The sequence below is a fragment of the Scyliorhinus canicula genome, chromosome 20, assembly GCF_902713615.1.
Source record: "Scyliorhinus canicula chromosome 20, sScyCan1.1, whole genome shotgun sequence".
Lineage (NCBI taxonomy): Eukaryota > Metazoa > Chordata > Chondrichthyes > Carcharhiniformes > Scyliorhinidae > Scyliorhinus > Scyliorhinus canicula.
This window is the reverse complement of record NC_052165.1, coordinates 51,524,158-51,544,300: the sequence shown is the minus strand read 5'-3', so window position 1 is coordinate 51,544,300 and position 20,143 is coordinate 51,524,158. Positions and strand designations below refer to the sequence as shown.

Here is a 20,143-nt window from a genome sequence, read left to right as displayed (position 1 = left end):
GGCGTCGCTGGTTAGGCCAACATTTATTGCCCAACCCTAGTTGCTCTTATGAAGTTGGTGGTGAGCTTCCTTCTTGAACGCCTGCAGTCCCTGAGGTGGAGTTACACCCACAGTGTTGTTTGGGATGGAGTTCCAGGATATCGCCCCTGCGACGGTGAACAAACAGTGTTATATTTCCACGTCAGGGTGGAGGGAAACCTCCAGGTGTTGGGGTTCCCAGGTATCTGCTGCTCTTATCCTTCTAGATAGTAGTGATTGTGGGTTTGGAAGGTGCTGTCTAAGGAACCTTGGTGAGTTACTGCAGTGCATCCTCTGTATGGTACCTGTGTTTGAATACCACCAGATGGTGGAATTTGAATTCAATAAAAATCTGGAACTAAAAGTCTAATGACAACTGTGAAACCATTTTTGATTGTCGTAAAAACCCATCTGATTCACTAATTGTCCTTTAGGGAAGGAAATCTGTAATCCTTTCCTGGTCTGGCCTACATGTGACTCCAGACCCACAGCAATGTGGTTCACTCTTAAATACCCTCAGGGATGGGCAATAAATGGTGGTCCAGCCAGCGATGCTCCCATCCTGTGAACAAATAAAGCAAAAAAACTTTGCAATTTTCCAAGTTTTGTATCATCTGCAAATTTGAAATTGTGCCCTGTATACCAAGGTCTAGTTCGTTAATAGCAAAGATCCCAACACTAACCCCATGGGAACTCCACTACAAACCTTCCTCTAGCCCGAAAAACATCAATACTCAATGTTTCCTGTCACTCGGTAAATTTTGTATCCATGTTTCTACTTTCCCTTTTATTCCATGAGCTATAACTTTGTTCACAACTCTCTTATGTGGTTCTGTATCAGATGTCTTTTGGAAGTCCTTCAACAACATTGACCTCATAAATCCTCATCAAAAACCCCAGTAAATTATTTGGATACAACTTTCCCTTAAGAAATCCATATTGACTCTCCTTAATTGACCCATATTTGTCAATGTATCTCTTAATTTTGCCCCAAATAATTGTTTGCAGGTATTTCCCCACCACTGAAGTCAAACTGACTGGCCTGTACTTGTGTTCATCTTCATTTTCTGAACGCGAGGACAACATTTAAAATTCTACGTGCCTCTGGCAGCTCCCCCTGAGTTGAAGGAAGGTGATTTATGGCCAGTGCCTCCACAATTTCCACTCTGGCTTCACACGGTATCCTTGGATGCATCTCATCTGGTCCAGGTGCATTTTCAACTTTACAGAGAGCCCATCCAAACCTCCTCCTTATCAATTTTAAATCCTTGGAGTATCTGAATTACCTCCTTTCACCATGGTCTGGGGAGCGTAGTTTTCTTGGTTACAACTATCTCCCCTACAAAATGTCTCAACAGCAAAAAGTACACTGAATTCTAAGTCAGGGATACATAGATTTAATGCGCCTATTTTTTCTGATTGGGTCTGGAATGACTTTGCTGTAACGTGGATGTTAATTTAGTAATATCTGTGAAGAGGTGAGGCATTTCCCAATAATGCATTCCTGACAAGTGAGAACCTGTGGCAAAAATGCAAATATGTATAATGGGGCCCTTGTATTTTGGCACACCAGACAAAATGGTTAGGGAATTTCCAAGCCAGCAGAGTGTTTGTGAGTCATCAGAGGTGATTATTGTGCAATGCTGTGTTTCTAGACATGATGCTTTGTTGACTGCACCAACAAAATTTAATTGAAAACCGTCTTATCAAGGAAGTTTGAATGTCATAATAAACTTCCTCATAATCTTCATGTTTTAAAATGAATTGTTTCGGGCTGCTTCAGTGAGTAACTTTCTCATCTATTAATCTGAAAGTTGTAGATTTAACCTACAGTCCAGAACCTAAACATGTTATCAAAGCTCATAATCCTGTACAATACTGAGAAGGAAGGCGTGATACCAAAATTTGATCCTGCTTGGGATTATGGACATTGAAGCTCCTATGGCACATAGTCAAAGGTGAGCTAGAGGCTTTTCCAGTGTTCCAGCCAATAGTCCTCCCACCACCAACAACATCAAAAGCTATTAAACTGGTTGTGGCTGTTTGTAGGTCCAGAATTGGGTGTTTCATGCCAAATGATGTCATATATTGCATATCCGGTGAACAAGGAGAAGGAAGTAAATACGTATCATATATAATATGGTAAATATACTTCCTGTTTTTAAAAATAAGAGACCAAAAATGTTAGCTCACTGAATATCAGTTATTTAGTGGGCGGAATTCTCCGCTCCCGCGCAGCATCAGGAAGGCCGTCGTGAACTCGGCCGAGTTTCACGACGGCCTCGGAGGCCGCTCCTCGCACCCTATTCACCCCCCAGGGGGCTAGGAGCGGCGCTCCGTAAATCTCGGCCGCCGGGCCTTGACGCAAGCATCAAGGCGGCGTGCCGAGAATGACGCGACGGTGGCACCCAAGTGATGTCAGCCGCGCATGCGCAGGTTGGCCGGCTCCAGCCCGCGCATGCACGTCTGACATCACGCCGGCTCCAACCCGCGCATGCGCGGTTGCCGTCTTCGGTGGGCACCAATCGCGGGCCAGTTCCCTCCCGAGCACGGCCGTGGTGCTCACTCCCCTCTCCGCCCCCCACAAGCCACAAACGAAGATTTGGCGCCATGTTCACGACGGCAGCAACCAGGTGTGGTTGCCGCCAGCGTGAACAGGTTGGGAACGTCAGGCCGCTCGGCCCATCCGGGCCAAAGAATCGCCGGTCGCCGTGAAAAACGGCTAGCGCCGATTCTGCGAGCGGGGGGTGGGAGAATCGCGGGGGGTGCCAGGGCGGCGTGTCGTGAGTCGCCCGGCCCTCCACCGATTCTCCCACTGGGCGTGGGGAGCGGAGAATCGCGCCCAGTGACTCTCAGGGAATTCTGTTCAGGCCTCATAACTGTATTAAACATAGTGTTACGTTTTCTCATACATGAAATATCTCTTTTTGTTTTTCTTTTTTCGAACAGAACCTGGATTGTACTGTTCACGCTGGTAAGTACCATTAGCATTATAAAATGTTATTTTACTTTGAAGGCCTTGAAAAGCCCATCATTGTTCCACCATTGCTATCTCTTTTGGCTGAGGGCAGGATGGGCAACTGACCCATGGACCAGTACCAATGCCCATCCTAAAATACTGACCAGAAGTGGGTACCTCTGGAAGTTTTCCCCAACTTGTGAGGAGAGGCCTGGCCTCTACTTCTGTGCAGCAGTTGTGCTCTAGCTTAATAGTACTACATTCAGAAATTGGAGAGTGGCATGAATTTAAAACCATTTATTTTCCAGTTAGAATTGCGTAACAAAGTAGAAAAAATATGTTGTATTTCCATGACTAGATGGCTGTTTGGATATCAGCTGGCTGAAACCTTCCAACTGGACACCTTCATTTCCCAAGGACCTACATGTTAATATAACCAAGAAAGAGGTTGCAACTGGAGTCTCAGAGCCTAGACTGCACATCAGCTGGAGGTTGGGAACAGATGGTAAGCACACAAAAGTAAAACAAATTATTTGGAGTGGGTGGATTTTGGTGAGTTCCTCCCGTTTTGTTATCTTGTGTAATCTGTCTGTTTTGTTGCCTGTAGTTGAAGGGATAGCTGTGTGAAGTGACAATGGGCTGTCACACTCCAGCCAGCGGCAGCTTGTTCAGGAGTGGAGTATTTCCTCACTGAGTAGGAGATAAACTACTTTTGAGGATTTTCATCTCCATAAGAAACGGATCTTTTGACTGGACCAGTGCCAGAATTTATGATCCACTCAAGCCTCCTTTCCTCATCTAAACCATCATTATAATCCTCTATTCCCTTCTTCCTCATACTTGTCGAACTTCTCCTTCAAAGCATCTATCCCATTCATTTCAGCCACACTTGTAGTGAGTTCCACATTCTTGCACTCTTTAGGTGAAGAAGTTTCTTCTAAATTCTCTATTGGATTTCTTGATGATTTATCGTCGATGGTCTTTACTTCCCAATAAGCAATTCGAGCCTAGTATATTACCCATCCACCTGCCATTGTAGGTTTTCAGCATTGAAGCTATAAACTTTCTCTAAGGCATTACCTGCACCTTTGTATCGTCCTTTGCTGCAACAAGTGAAAAGATCAAAGAATTTTAAGAAAAAATGATATTCGCTGCACGTCAAATTTCCCCACCTGTTTGCTAGTTTAGGAAATCTTCCTGTAACCTGCTTACATCCCAAGATTGAATTAATCACCATTCCAAGTTTTTGCCAATTATAAAAATATAAAAAACGTAGGAGCAGAAATAAGCTATTAACCACTCTAGCCTGCCCTGCCATGCAGTAAGATTATAGCTTTTAAAAAAGTATATTTTTATTAGAGATGTTCCATTTTACAATAAATTTTACAACATAAACCCTTATTATCCACAGCTGATGATGCACAAAGCCAACATAACAAAAGCCCCAGCAACCATACCCACCCCATCCACTGCACGGTAGCACACTGGTTGGCACTGTTGATTCACAGCGCCAGGGACCCAGGTTCGATTCCGGGCATGGTCACTGTGCGCAGTCTGTATGTTCTCCCCGTGTCTGTGTGGCTTTCCTCCCACAATTCACAATTCCCAAAAGACGTGCTTGTTAGGTGAATTGGAAATGTTGCGAAGGCCATCCATATAAAATTCCTTATCTGAAAGCACCTGAATGAGTTGCCTGCCTCCTCTTCTCTCCCCCCCCCCCCCCCCCCCCCCCCCCCACCCCAGCTCAAACTTCGCCGACAATTCCCCCAAGCTGGCAAACCGTTGTTCTATAAACAAATCTCTGAATCTCTACAGCTCTTTCTCTTCCCACACCCAGAATGTGGCGTCCAGCTAAATTGCTGGCTTTGAAAGCAGGCCAGCAGCACGGATCGATTCCCGTAACAGCCTCCCCGAATAGGCGCCGGAATGTGGCGACTAGGGGCTTTTCACAGTAACTTCATTTGAAGCCTACTCGTGACAATAAGCGATTTTCATTCATTTCAAATGATTGGCATAGATGGGGACCAGCCTTGACACAGCTCCAAGCTTAAAATGCTGCCTGAATTGTCTCCATATCCTTGACGTAGACAGACCACTGGGTTCAAGGAGTACCTCGCCGGAGAAAACGGAAGTGAGGGTGTCACCAATACACCCAGATTAGACCCCCTACACACCTCGCTTTTATCTGTTCCCACACAAAACCTGGGTCACTGCACCACCCCAGCACCTCCGACACCCCCATCATACCACTTGTGCAAAACAACCCCATCCCAATCCAAAAAACAAAAAAAAACCATCAACTGTATGCAAGATAAAAAATACCCCCAAAACCCCTTTGTGTAAACAACCATAACAAGTCCACACAGCCCGTTTAACCCAACCCAGTCCATGCTCTGTAGCAAAAGCTCCTGCCTTCTCCAAATTATCAAATGGATAGTGGTCTTTTGACCCAAAGGTAACACGCAGCCTTGCAGGGTACACCACTCCAAACCTCACTCCACTCTTATATAAAGCCACCTTGGCCGCTTCTTCACAGGCTCCGCACTGACATCCTGGTATATTCCACCTGGCCATCTTTCCATCTATGATCACAATTCTCCTTGGCCCACTTCAGGACACGCTCCTTCTAGAAGCTGTGGAATCTGGCTATCACCGTTTGTGGTGGCTCGTTCGCCAAAGCTTCTGTCGAAGTATTCAATTGGGCCCGATCCAACTCTGGAGTGGACACCAGTGCACCCTCCCCCACCATTTTTCCGAACATCTGTGAAATGTATGCAGTTCGATTCGGGCTCTCCACACCTTCTGGCAACCCCATGACCCTGAGCTTTTGTCTCCTCGACTGATTCTCCAGGTCATCCACTTTTGCCCTCGGATTCTTATCCTTCTCTGCCACCACCCACTGAGATCTCCGCCTCCTGCTGTCTGATCATTTCACTGTATACGTAGACTGATTGTGTGATCATGTGAGGTACAGGATACTGAAACTCGGCCCAAAATGTGAGAACAAAAATTGCTGGTGCACTGATACATCTCATGATAATGAGTAAAAATGTCATCCCAGTTTAATAAAAACATCCTTAAACCTCTGCACTGAGTAAAACTTTGATTGAGATTTATAGTAAAATCAGTTTGGTACATTTGGGTTTTGCAGCCAGTATAAAATATTCTCAAGGAGTTGCGATCTCTGTGAAAAAACAGAGCAATGGAGAGGAGAGATGTGTTCAATACCGGTTCAATAACCAGATAAGCAGCCAAGTAAATCCAAGAGGAGAGAAGGTACGTACCACTCAAAAGCTCCAGTTTGCTCCTTGTGATTTCACTTACCACAGCTGACCAAGTCTCCGAAGCCTGTAGGTTGACAAACACACCACCAGCCCATGTAGTGCATTAAAGTGCGAGGAGATGGAGGCTTAGGGTTTTTTTGACCGAAGAACCGCTCAGTTCAGGGTTTGAGGCTGATAGTCTGTAATAATGAAGGTCATGAAACCAAGGGGACCTTTTTTGGCCACAAGGGGTCACAACAGACCAGAGTGAGCCGGAATGGACTCTGTAGCAGGAATCTGACCTGGTGAAAGTGGACTTTTCCAAAAATTCATGTTTTGGGATTTGTGTTGCTAGCGACATCAACATTTATTCGCTATCACTGCCTTACAAAAAAATGGTGATGAGCAGCCTTTTTCTTTTTTTTTTAAAAATAAAAATAAATTTATTCCCAATCATTTTATTTTCCCAATTAAGGGACAATTTAGTGTTGGCCAATCCATTTAACCGGCACATCTTTGGGTTGTGGGTGTGAATCCCATGAAGACATGGGGAGAATGTGCAAACTCCACACGGCAGTGACCCGGGGCCGGGATCGAACCCAGCGCTGTAGGCAGCAGTGCTAATCACTGCACCACCGTGCTGCCCACAGCAGGCTTTTTCAAACTCTGCAGTTCACATAGAGAAGTTGTTCCTGTGATATTGTTGGATGGGATATTTCCAGATTTTTAGTCAATGAGCATGAAGAAACGGTGCTATCTATCCAATTTGGGATAACATGACATGAGGGGGCGGCTTAAGAGATGTTGGTGTTCCTCTATATCTGGCGTATCTCCGCTCCTCTCCCAATTATGACTTCATCCAATATCATTGAGGTCATGGGTTTGAGAGCTAAAATCAAATGAGCTGTCTGTATAGTCAACCCTGGCACCATCTACATAGCACATCAGGAGTGTGATAGAATAGATTCCACTTGCCTGCATAATGCAGCTCCAATAATACTCCAGCTCAACACCATCGAAGAAAAAGTCCATTTGATTGGCACCCCATTATAAATAGTCACTTCCTCCGCCACCAGTATGTAATGGTGCTGCATGAACCATCGACAAGATGGATTGCAGCAACTTGCCGAGGCTCCTTTAATAGCTCTTTCCAAACCTGTGACACCTAGAAGAACATGGGTAGAAGACACATAAAAAACCTACTTAATTCCCTTATTGTCGCTGGGTGAAAATCCTCAAACTCCCTTCCTAGCAGCACTGTGGATATATCTATACCATATGGACTGCAAGCAGTTCAGGAAAATGGCTCACCCAATTCCCTGTCCAAGGGAAATTATGAATGGGCAACCAATGCTGGCCTTGCCAGTGAAACCACAGCCAAGGAACAATTTTTTTTTTAAATGAATGTTGGAATGCTTAAGTTATGAAGATGTGATCTGCATTTTTCAGTCTGGATTGGTGTATGACCTATATTTGAGATGATTAAAATTTAGTTTTTTCTGACAATGTTGGTAAGTTTGCTCATTTTCCCATTTGGCATGTATGACATCCTAAACAATGAGAAAGTCTTAATTTAGATAATAGTAGTAAAACAATTAAAGTTGATCTTAGTTGCTTATTCCAGGTGTGAATGGAGGAGGAGTGTAGAATCACTTCTGAAAGCAGTTGATGCTGTATGCTGTTCTATTTCAGTGGACCTTCTTACTGGAGAGAATTGAGGCTGAACCAGAGCAGACCTACAGGGTTTCTGCATGCAGTTTACCAAGAGCCAACATCAATGAAGACAATGATTGTCCAACATACACTTTTTCTGTGCCCGGTGCGTCTACCCAGTTGCTACTGGTGGTGGTATTATTGGAAAATGTTGTCCGTTTTGCTTTCTTCATGTCAAATCCGATAATGTGTCCTTCTTGCACAAATCTCATTAGGTTGTGCATTTCTTGTGGCCAGATGAACAACCTGCTAAGTCTCTACCAAGACTGCTGCTAAAAGGATGCTCATGGTTTGCTTAATAGTAACTTATTCAGAAGTATCTGGTGTGTTATCAAAACTACACGTGGTGCCAGCTGGGAGGCATTACTGATTTACTTATGCAATAGGTAGTTAAATTATATAGTGGTTGTGGCATTTCAGCTCCTCTGCCTTGTTATGAACTGAACCTCCTGCAAAACATCACCACAATTATGTCAGTATTCACTTTTTAAACAAAAGATTTCAGAGACATAGACATCAATAAATAAGCTAAATTAATTTATTCATAATGTTCCATGTTATAAAGTGTTGTTGGTGGTGAAACTCTTTAATTCTAGCTCAAGAATCAAAACAGAGTAGGCTAATATTCTAGTTAATGATTAACTCAGTCACTGGAATCCTAAAAATGTTTTATGTCCTATTGAAGTTTTTTTTCCTAGTTTACTTTCTTTCACCTGTCTGGTGTAAACCATTACCAAAGATTTTAGAGGTACTGCTTGAGTAGATTGGATTTAGTGATTTAGAAAATTTGAGAGGTAAGTTAATGTGTCATAGGGAAAATTCACATATTCACATTGTCCAGTCTTGTAGTAAGACATTTTGCAAATGCAAGGTAACATATGTTCCATCTTTTAGTGTCTTTTATGTTGTGTTGATGCAAGCAAATATCTTAAATATAGATTTAAGATGAGGAATGGGGATTGAGGGACAGCACAGATATCTACATTTCTATCTCTGCATGATTTATCAGAAATTAAACGTTTTGAATGATACTTGGTGGGAACAGTGTAGTACTTTCAAGCCTGGTTGTGCATTGAAGACAAGTAACTAAGTTTGGTAAATTAGCACATTTTTTTTCATTTTGCAAAGTTTCAAAACAGCTTGTAATTTTCTTTTATCCTGGTAGAGGGCAAACTAACTTGAACATTTTTTTGTAGGCTGTAAAAATGACATAATCAAGTATACAGAGATCTGCAAACGTAGAGGTGAGTGAGGTTTACCTTAAAGTTATATTTGGCAAATCTATACTCTCCCCTGCCCTCCCCCTTTCCCCTACCACCTCCACTACCCCTCCACCGTGCCCTTTCCCCTTCCCTTTTCCCCTCCCATTCCCTGCCTCTCCCTCCTCCCTTCTCATTCCATTCTCATCCCGTCTCTCCTCTCTATTCATTGATCTTTAATTTAAAAAATCACAACATTCGTTCATGCCAAAGCTGTGCAGGATCAACCCCTGGAAATATCTGGCCAGAGTCCTGACCCAAAAATGGAAATCTGTCCAATAGTACCGGATGTATAGTAATTTTGTACAGTTAATGCATTAATCATTGCTTGGCTGAGGGTGTAGGTTAAACTAGGGCAGGGGGAAAAGGCATAGAGGAATTTGGATTTTGCCAGGATCATATATGGTGCCTGTGGTTATTTGGCAGATACTTTTATTGAGGAAGGTTTTGTTATTTCCCCACTCTCTCTGTATTTACTGCAAACAGGGAGTCTATGGAACCCCAATATCACATACATCAGAAGTGAGATGAGGACAACCATCTTCTTCCAGGCTGGAAAGTATGCCAACAAATACAATGTCTGTTTGCGTAGTCATGGTTCAGATGAGAAGCTCTGCGATCGATTATGTATCTTGAAGGTAAAATCTTGTGCTGGTTTTTATGTAGCTTTTGCATGTACTTCAAACAATCAGAATATTTGTTTACAAAAAGAAAAACTTCAGATTCTACAAATTCTAGAATGGCAAGATTAAACACTGAATATCTATAAACTGCTCAGTCAGTATCTGAAAAAGTAAAATAATGGTTAGTGTTTCAGATAGAGGTTGTTCATCACAACATTAGCCTGTCTTTTCTCCTTCAGATACTATGTATTTCCAGCTATTTTTCCTTTGCAAAAGAGTTACTTATTTAGTAGGAGCAAAGGTCTAAAGATGTAATTTATTTTCCCTACAATGCTAGTATTACTGATGTTCATTTGATACGTTTTTAAAAAAATTTAGAGTACCCAATTCATTTTTTCTAATTAGGAGGCAATTTAGCGTGGCCAATCCACCTAACCTGCACATCTTTGGGTCGTGGGGGCGAAATCCACGCAGACACAGGGAGAATGTGCAAACTCCACATGGCTGGGATCGAACCTGGGACCCTGGCGCCGTGAGGCAGCAGTGCTAACCACTGCAGCACCGTGCTGCCCCTTTCATTTGATAAGTTAGCTTGTGTTTGATAATTAACTCAGCAGTTTATTCGATGTGCTTCTTGCCCTACATCAGCTCAACGGAATACGCTGCCTGTCAATCTGCCAGCATAAAATAAAATTACCTCTTAACTCCACTGTAAATATGTAGGTCTAGACAAATTTACAGGTTATTTATTTGCCTTTACTTTGTAGGGTTCAGTACAGAAATTATATTTTTAAAATTTCCAGATTTGTCACAGACAAAAGAATATTCAGTTTCACAACTATAATCAAATTCCTTTTGTTTATTTTAAACAAATTCCAGCCACCTAGAAGAGAAATAAGGCCAACTGAGAATCCCTTTTTATGGAAGTGTTTAATGGAAAACTATTTTACCCTTTTTGCATTTGGGGACAAGGAATTTGGATCATCATGACGACGTGTGATTTTGCATAGTTCAACTTTTACCTCCACTCATTAGGAACAGGGGTAGGCCATTCAGCCCGTCAAGCCTGTTCAGTTACTTAATGAGTTCATGGCTAATCTGTTAGATTTGCTTCTCATGAAGACATTGTTCTTTCAGCAACTTCGGTATGAGTTAACCATGGATTAAGTTTGATTACCTTTGTGAGGCAGGTGAGTTTATGCTTGTGCCTGTGACTGGAGCATTATACCCTTTCTCCAGAAAACAGAATGGGAATTCTAGAGAAAACAGCAATTCTCTGGAGACACATGAAACTTTGAATGAATGATCGTACTCTCATTTTGTTTGTGACAGGAATCTGAACAAAAGGTCAATGTAACCTTTTCCACTGAAAACTGGATGCAAAGTTGCAAGGCTTATACTGTTGAGGTAAGAAATTTCAGAGATCCACTCAATATTTTTGGGTTGAATGCATGGCTTAATCGCTGGAATTTAAGGTTAACTTAATTTTACTTGTAGGGTAAAATGCTGGGATGGAGGGATCGTCTACATAAAATGCGTTTTAACTCTTTATTTAACTCTTTCATTTCATTTATGGGGACTTGTCAATCTGAAATGGAATTCTTTGTAAGGGAACAATGACTGAATTTGATTACAAATGACATCATTGTTCATGGCTTATTATGAGTGGTCTGCCTGTCAAACATTAACTCCAAATGGTTGGCCCAATTTTCCCTTTTGGTTTAATATTGAAATGAGGGGGCGGCATGTGGCACAATGGTTAGCATTGCTGCTTACGGCGCTGAGGACCCGGGTTCGAATCCCGGCCCTGGGTCACTGTCCGTGTGGAGTTTGCACATTCTCCCCGTGTCTGCGTGGGTTTCACCCCCACAACCCAAAGGTGTGCAGGTTAGGTGGATTGGCCATGCTAAATTGACCCCTATTGGGGAAAAAAAAATTTGGGTACTCTAAATTAAAAAAAATATAGATTGAAATGTAATACTGAAGCTCAGGATTTTCCATGTTGCGTGATCCAGGGGCTGAATCGGAGTTGTCTGTGGTGGATGGTTCTGGGGCCAGCTCGGTATGGTCCACGGAGATGGTCCAGGGGCCAGTTCAACTTCTAGATTTTCCATGTTCTCCTCGAGAAGTCTTTCCATTTTTCTTCAATGGCTGTGAGGATTCTGTTGAGGAACCCATCTTGCAATTTTGAACCACGGTCGCACTCTAATTTGTTTCCAGTTAGTGCTTGGTGAGGAGCCATCTATATAGCCTCATGTTTAACTACTGTTCATTGCCCCCTGAACAAAATGGACAGCATAGCTCTACTGAACACTTGTTGTCAGGCATCCAGGCTATTAGTTTCAGCTTCATATTACCATTACTGCATTCCACAGAGCCTTGATTTTGGAGATGTCTGGGGCGCCCATTGACCAACATCAGGGGCGCGATTCTCCCAACGGGAGACTGAGTGCCGACGCCGGACTGAAACCCAGAGTGTTTCACTTCGGCGTCGGAGGCCGCTCCTCGTCCCCTATTCTCCCCCCCCCCCCCCCCCCCAGGGGGCTAGGAGCGGCGGTGCGTGAATCCCGAACGCCCGGCCTTGACGCTTGCGTCAAAGCGGCACGCCGGGAATGACGCGGCCACGGCGCCGAAGTGACGTCAGCCGCGCATGCGCATGTTGGCCGGCTCCAACCCGCGCATGCGCGGTTGCCATCTTCCCCTCCGCTGCCCCTGCAAGACATTGCGGTTTGATCTTGCAGGGCGGTGGAGGGAAAAGAGTGCGTCGTTTACAGACGCCGGCCCGACAATTGGTGGGCACCGATCGCGGGCCAGACATCTTCTGAGCACGCCCGTGGTGCTCGATCCTCCCTCCGCCCCCCACAGGCCCCACACTCACCTGTTGCGCGCTGTTCACGCCGGCAGCGAGCAGGTGTGGTTGGCACCGGCGTGAACTGGTCAGGTTCGGCAGGCCGTTCGGCCCATCCGGGCCGGAGAGTCGCCGTGAGAAACTGCGAGCGGCGATTCTCCGAGCGGCGTGTCGAAAAACGCGACACGCCATTTTTGGGGGGGTGGGAGAATCGTGGGGGGTGCCAGGGTGGTGTGGAGTGATTCGCCCGGCCCTCCTGCGATTTTCCCACCCGGCGTGGGGAGCGGAGAATCGCGCCACAGTTCTTCCCAGAGTGTCGCTGATGCTGTCAACTCCCTTACAATCTCTGTCTGGACCTTATGCTTTCCTCTCTAAGGCAGTCCCTCTGAGTCGACGTTGACTTGCATCCACAATACAAATTAATTATTGGGTGACTGAGGAGGCCAATGCCCAACCTACAGTCTGGGGTGGTTTGGGGAGTGGGTAGGTGGAGTGGCTGGGTTGCCATGGGTTTCTTTTGTTGTCGATGCTTGGCTTCAGCTTGCTCTCAGCAATAAAACCAGATATGCTTATTTCCAATATGGATGCTTTCCCTCCACTTCAGAGTGTCTTGGGCCAGGGATTCCCAGGTGTTGGTGAGGATGTTGCACTTTTTCAAGGAGACTTTGATGTTGTCCTTCCTGGGATATGCTGTGTCGAATCTCCAAGGAGAGTGCTTGTTTTGGGTGGAATCAGATTTATACTTCCTGATTGAGACTTCACTTGGTTCAGTGAGGATTCATCAATCTGGTTGCCGAGCCATCTTTCAGCTTGAAGTGCTCATACATACCACCCTGTAGGAGCTGGCAAGTTGAATTAGATGTCCAATAACAGAAAGTATTTTCAAAAGCCCCATGACAACTCTGTAGGCAGCTATCATTGCTGTAAATGGCAAACATTATTTCCTCGTTGCTGACCACAAAATGCAGTGATTTTCCTGAGATGTAAAACTAGATGCAGTACTTTAGTTGGGAACTGACTAGTTGAAGCATTACTTCCTCACGGTTAAATTCCAACCCCTTGAGATAAAGGTCAACATTCTATGAGTCTTTTTGATTGTTTTTGTACTTGGGAAGAATTCTTCAGTGATTTATGTACAAGATTCTTCACGAAATGATGAGGGCAAGCTGTGTTCAGTACACTATTGGACAGAGATTGTGTATGACAAGAGGAAACTCAGGTTATTTTCTTGATCCAATTCTATCCTCCCCTTCAGCTGTTGCTGCAGGCTAAACTATGTTTTGGAAATTTCAACATCTTTCTCAGCCCCGAGCTGAGCTTCAGACTCTTCATCACAAATGCCTGCAATTGCTAACTCCATAATATTTCTCCACTCCATTATTGCCTCAACCCATTTTCTGCCTAAACCTTCATCCATACCATTTGTCATTCCCTGACCAGATTATTCCACTGCCTCCTCTACTGGCCTTCCAACTTCCACCAAAATCTGTAATAATATCAAATAGAAATCGGATCTCAAAGTAGCTTTGAAATGCATTTTATAAGATGCTTTAGTCAGCAGAACCCTTAATGCTTCAGCCCCCTCTGCATCCTGTTGAAAATTCCTGAAACATCCCTAAATTACAGTTTTACTTTGTTTCAGATTCAACCATTTTTCATTGATTGCTACAACGACTGTACAAGATTTAGAAAAAGTATACCAAGGATTGTTGGAGCTACAGGTATTTATATTGCTCTGATCTTTACACAGCCCCTCTTTTCCCCACCGTGCCTTCTAGTCTGTTTGAGCAATGACTCACAGAAAGCATTCTCCAAGGTTATGAATGATCTTGCAAAATAACAGAAGAACAGCTCAGGAACAGTTATTCATTTGATTAATGTCATGGATTTCAACGGGTTAGTAATTGTGCCATCCCAGAGCAAAGCTCTTTCTCAATCATATGCTGCTCCTTGACAACATTGTTGCATAGATTTTGGATCAGTTTTTACATGTATTTTGATGATGCCCATCTCCATTAACTTTCTTGACCCCTCCATATGTTGTCAAACTAATTATCGAGCATATTCAGTCTTGGTTGAGCTACAATTTCCTCCAGTTGAAATTTGGGAAGTCTGAAACCATTGTGTTTGACCTCTGTCACAAACCTCATAGCCTCACCAATTCTATCCTCTTCTTCAGCTGTTGCTTCAGGCTAAACTATGTTTTGGAAATTTCAACATCTTTCTCAGCCCTGAGCTGAGCTTCAGACTCTTCATCACAAATGCCTCCAATTGCTAACTCCATAATATTTCTCCACTCCATTATTGCCTAAACCCTCATCCATACCATTGTCATTCCCTGACCAGATTATTCCACTGCCTCCTTGCCTTCCAACCTCCACCATAAACTTTAACTCATCCAAAACACTGCTGCTGTATCCACTGTCATTGTAAAAGTGGTTTACTCATAATCCTGATTCCCCTAGGTGTTGAATTTAACTTACAGCCTCATGTTTCAACATCCTCATGACCTCACCCTTCCCTAACTGTTTCCATTTCACAACTACCACAACCCCCACAAAAACATTCCCTTGTTCTTACTTTGACCTTTTGTACAACCTTTGCCTAACTTTGGCAGACATTTCACAACTATATCCTCAACTACTGTTATATCCCCTGGAATTTCCTGTCTATAAACCCCACTGCCTCTTATCCTCTTCACCTCCTCTGAAGCCCTCCTTAAAACCTGCTGTCAGATCAAGCTTTTGGTCACATCTCACAAAATCTCCTTCTGCCTTTGTGTGCATTTTTGTTTGATTATACATTTTTGAAGTGCCCTGAAATGTTGTTCTATGTTTAAGGTGTTGTGTTAAATGAAAGTTGTCGTTAAGACAGTCCTCAACTAAAGTCACATGGTTCAAAGTGAAACTTTCAGCCCAACTGGGTCAGTTTCAAGCCCAGGCCCTCTGGCTGAAAGGCCAGTTCTAGCTGTGCTGCCCAATTGTAAGTTTTTTTTTGTATGTTTCTAATACTGTTTGGATTATACTTCTTCCAGAAGAACCTCCAACAAAATTACAAACACCACCAACTCCAGGTGAGTTTAAAAAAAAATCTCCTGTTTTGAATGTATAGTATTGAATGAATCAGCATAATTTTATTACTTACCTTTTGTAGGTGACAGCACTTGAGATGACATAAGGTGGACTGGTGAAATAGACATATATAAAGTAAGACACAGAGTGGCGCTGAACTAGTAATCCAGAGACCCAGGCTAATTCTGCCAGGATGTGAGTTCAAATCCCACCAGTCATGGCAGCTGGTGGAATTTGAATTCAGTTAATCTGGAATTTAAATGCTAGTCTCAGTAATGATAACCATTGATTGTCTTTTTTTAAAAACCCTATCTGGTTCATTAATGTCTTTTTAGGCAAGGAAATTTGTCCTACTTATTTGGTGACTTCAGATCCACAGCATTGTGATTAACACGTGACTGCCCTCTGAAATGGCCTAACAAGCCACCCCGTTCAATTAGGGATCGGCAACAAATGCTGGCCTTGCTGGCAACGCCCGCGTGCCATGAAAGAATGAAGAAAATTCTGGACACAGCACTTTTGGGAGGATGTCAAGAACATAGAAATTTATTAAGAATAGCACAAGATGGGCAGCACTGTGGCGCAGTGGTTAGCACTGCTGCCTCATGGCGCCGAGGTCCCAGGTTTGATCCCGGCCCTGGGTCGGTGTCCATGTGGAGTTTACACATTCTCCCCGTGTTTGCTAGGGTTTCACCCCCACAACGCAAAAGGTGGATTGGCCACGCTAAAATTGCCCCTTAATTGGCAAAAAATGAATTGGGTACTCTAAACTTATAATTTTAAAAAAAAGAATGGCACAAGACATGACAAGACTAGAGAAACCTGGGTTTACCCTTAGAGAAGGAAGGCTTAAGGGACGATGTGATTGGTGTTCAAAAATCATGAAGGCTTTTGATAGTTCCTTATTATTTACTCTATTTCCAATAGCAGTAGGGGCAATAATTAGCGGAGACAAATTTAAGGCGATTGGCAAAAGAACCAGGGTGGCAGGAGGGAAAAAACAGTGACAGTGCATTATGATGATCTAGAATGTACTGCCTGAAGGGATGGTAAAAGCAGAATTCAATAGGTTTTAAAGGGCAATTGGAATAATCCTTGCAGTGACAAAAATTGAAGGGCTGAGGGAAAGAACAGTGGAATGGGACTAATTGGATAGCTGTTTCAAAAATAAAAACAAAGTATCCTTGAGATCTCAGCTGTATTATCCCAAACATGCAAAACACATTTGTAGGTCGTGAGAACTGCTTGTTTCCTATACTGCAGAAATGCCAAGACAAAATACCCAATTACCTGGCTTGGTAGGGTTCTCTACATTCTCTGTGTGCTATGATTCCATCCATCCATCTCTACTGGTGGGTGTTGCAGTAAAGCTACTTTGAGATATAGCATGTACTAACATGCTCTAAATGTTAGCATGATAGTGTTACTTCCAGAATTTTCATCAGTAGTCTTACACTATTATTTGGAAAGTTTAACCTCTTCTGTTATTTGCAGGGTATGTAACTAAGAGAACTGTTTTATTTGCTGCCATTGCTGTTTTGACTTTCGTTATCATCTTTGGCTGTATAGTTTGGGTACAACTAAAATCCAAGAAAAATGGTAAGGAATGGCCTGATCTAATCCAAGACGTTTTATTTCATGTTGTTTGTATCGTCATGACGTTTTTCCTCTCCCAGGTGTCAAAAGGGCATGCAATGTATCTTAGGTTTGATTGCGTTATTTCTTTTGTGGGGTGTTGACCAAGAACTATATTCCTTGTCTCCCTCCCCAGGGTCCAGTCAGCACCTACTGCAATTCAGACACCCTGAAATCCAAGACTTAATACATAATGGTAGCATTTGACCAAGTGTAGCATCAAGGAGTCATGGCAAAATTGGAGTCAATGGGAATTGAGGGGGAAAAACTCCACTATACAAAGACAAATGTAGCACAAAAGAAGATGGCGGTGATGGTTGGAATTCAAACATGCTGTCCTAGACCCAATCTTCAGCTGTTTCATCAATGACCGCCGCCCCTCATAAGATCAGCAATGGGGATGTTCACTGATGATTGCACATTGTTCAGCACCATTCACGACTCCTCAGATACTGAAGCAGTCTCTTATACAGCAAAATCTGGACAACATTTACATTTGACATGATAAGTGGAAAGTAATATTCACACTGTACAAGTGCCAGGTAATGACCATCTCCAACAAGAAAGAATCTAACCATCTCCCCTTGAGATTCAATGGCACTACTATCACTGATTCAGCATCCTGGGAATTACCATTTACCAGAACCGGACCAGACATCTAAATACTGTGGCCGCTAAAACCAGTGTGAGGCTGGGAATTTTGCAGCAGGTAACTTATCTTTGGACCACCCAAAGCCTGATTTACCATCCACAAGGCAGACTTCAGAAGAATGATGGAATAGTGGAGTACTCTCCACTTGCCTGGATGAATGGAGTTCTCAAGAAGCTTGACACCATCCAGAACAAAGCAGTTTGCTTAACTGGCATCCCATGAATCACTTCAAACATTTTTCACTTCCTCAACCACCACGCACAGTGGCAGCAGGGTGTACTATCTAGAAAACCACTGCACACTGCAGGCCAAATGGTGTAGGTATACGCAGAAGAACTTTTAGATGTTCTCATGCAGCTATTGCCCTATCCACATCCCATGAAAGAATACATTTTTTGAAGTTCTAAATTACTGAAAGCAAGATTCAGAGACTGATGGGCCAAAGTACCATCCAATTATCGTATGGTACTGGGTTATAGTACAAGTACTAGTTACATATAAACTGCTTGCTGATTATTAGTTACTTCAAAATCAGTGTCTCTATGTGACATGAAACGTCAAGTCACCCCAAGCTATGGGATGAAGTAAATATCTCTCTTTACAAGTAGGACTTCTGTTATCTAAAATCATATCTCCTATAGTGCTTTGATGGGAAGTATTTTTACTCACCAATACTTACTTTTCTTTGTGTCCTTCCTTACTTTCCCCCATTTCTCACCATTTTGAAATTTTAAAGCATTTGAGTATAATGCTGATTTCACAATACGTGATGGTGTGTGATCTAGACAAAGAACATATTCTACAAAATGCACTGAATCTGTCTGATTACAATGTGTTCATTTGGTAACTGAGGAAAGGGGAGGAGGAGGAAACAATTTTGAGGGTGGGGTGGGGGGGACTCACATCTCAGCATTCTGCTTGTCATTTAAAAATAAACCAATTCTCGCTAATGGCATTAATATTAAGACTTCTAAAACATCTTTTTTTTATTTTAGAAATGAAGCCCTCACCTGAACACTCATGGAGTGGTACGTTAACCAATTCAAACTAGTTATTTTATCTATGTAGCATATATGTATTTTAAAAGTTATATTTGTGCACGTTTGATCTCTGTGTTCTCATTAAATTAGTATCCCTACAGTGCAAAAGGAGACCAATCAGCCCATCGAGTCTGCACCGACCCTCTGAAAGAGCACCCTAGGTCCACTCCCCATCCACATAACCCCATTTAGCCTGTACATCTTTGGACACTAAGGGGCAGTTTAGCCTGGCCAATCCACCGAACAGTTCCTATGTTCACATTTATAATGGAAACTACCTATATAAGCTTGTTATGCTTTCAATGTTTAGGTTCCGTCCAGGAGAGTACTTAGCACCACTAGCAAGAAGATGACACAGGAAGTTCCATTATACATGTAGATGTAGGAATTAAAGTAAAGGGGCTGGTTTAGCACTGTGGGCTAAACAGCTGGCTTGTAAAGCAGCACTGGTTCAATTCCCATACCGGCCTCCCCGAACAGGCGCCGGAATGTGGCGACTAAGAGCTTTTCACAGTAACTTCATTGAAGCCTACTTGTGACAATAAGCGATATTTGAATGATCATTCTAAAATACTAACTGATGTTTGCAGCCACAGTACAAATATTCCTCTGCTCTCTAACCCCATTTCACCTGGACTCTACATCAGATTTTATTTCCATGTGTGCATTTGATCTAAATTTACTTTAAAAATTTGATCAGGCAAACATTCAGTGAACAAAGAAATGCACAGCACAGGAACAGGCCCTTCGGCCCTCCAAGCCTGTGCTGACCATGCTGCCTGTCTAAACTAAAGTCTTCTACACTTCCGGGGTCTGTATTCCTGTAATCCCATCCTATTTATGTATTTGTCAAGATGCCCTTAAACGTCACTATCGTCCCTGCTTCCACCACCACCTCCGGCAGCGAGTTCCAGGCACCCACTACCCTCTGTGTATATTAAAAAAAATTGCATCATACATCTCCTCTAAACCTTGCCCCTTGCTCCTTAAACCTATGGGCCCCTAGTAACTGACCCCTCGACCCTGGGAAAAAGTCTCTGACTAACCACTCTGTCTATGCCT

At 43.2% G+C, this 20,143-nt stretch overlaps 1 protein-coding gene across 2 annotated transcripts in view; it reads left to right on the top strand.

Moving 5' to 3' along the window:
- Positions 1-20,143, top strand: part of il17ra1a (interleukin 17 receptor A1a) — a 39,247-nt gene that overhangs the window by 15,776 nt on the left and 3,328 nt on the right. The window contains exons 2-12 of one of the 2 annotated variants that reach the window (XM_038780481.1): positions 2,968-2,992; positions 3,336-3,482; positions 6,129-6,253; positions 7,933-8,059; positions 9,150-9,197; positions 9,699-9,850; positions 11,168-11,242; positions 14,326-14,404; positions 15,718-15,756; positions 17,249-17,353; positions 19,037-19,069. In XM_038780481.1, coding sequence (XP_038636409.1) covers positions 2,968-2,992; positions 3,336-3,482; positions 6,129-6,253; positions 7,933-8,059; positions 9,150-9,197; positions 9,699-9,850; positions 11,168-11,242; positions 14,326-14,404; positions 15,718-15,756; positions 17,249-17,353; positions 19,037-19,069 — 955 coding nt within the window. Of the gene's footprint in view, positions 1-2,967; positions 2,993-3,335; positions 3,483-6,128; positions 6,254-7,932; positions 8,060-9,149; positions 9,198-9,698; positions 9,851-11,167; positions 11,243-14,325; positions 14,405-15,717; positions 15,757-17,248; positions 17,354-19,036; positions 19,070-20,143 lie in introns of those variants that run through there. The other variant, XM_038780483.1, reaches the window with a different exon arrangement.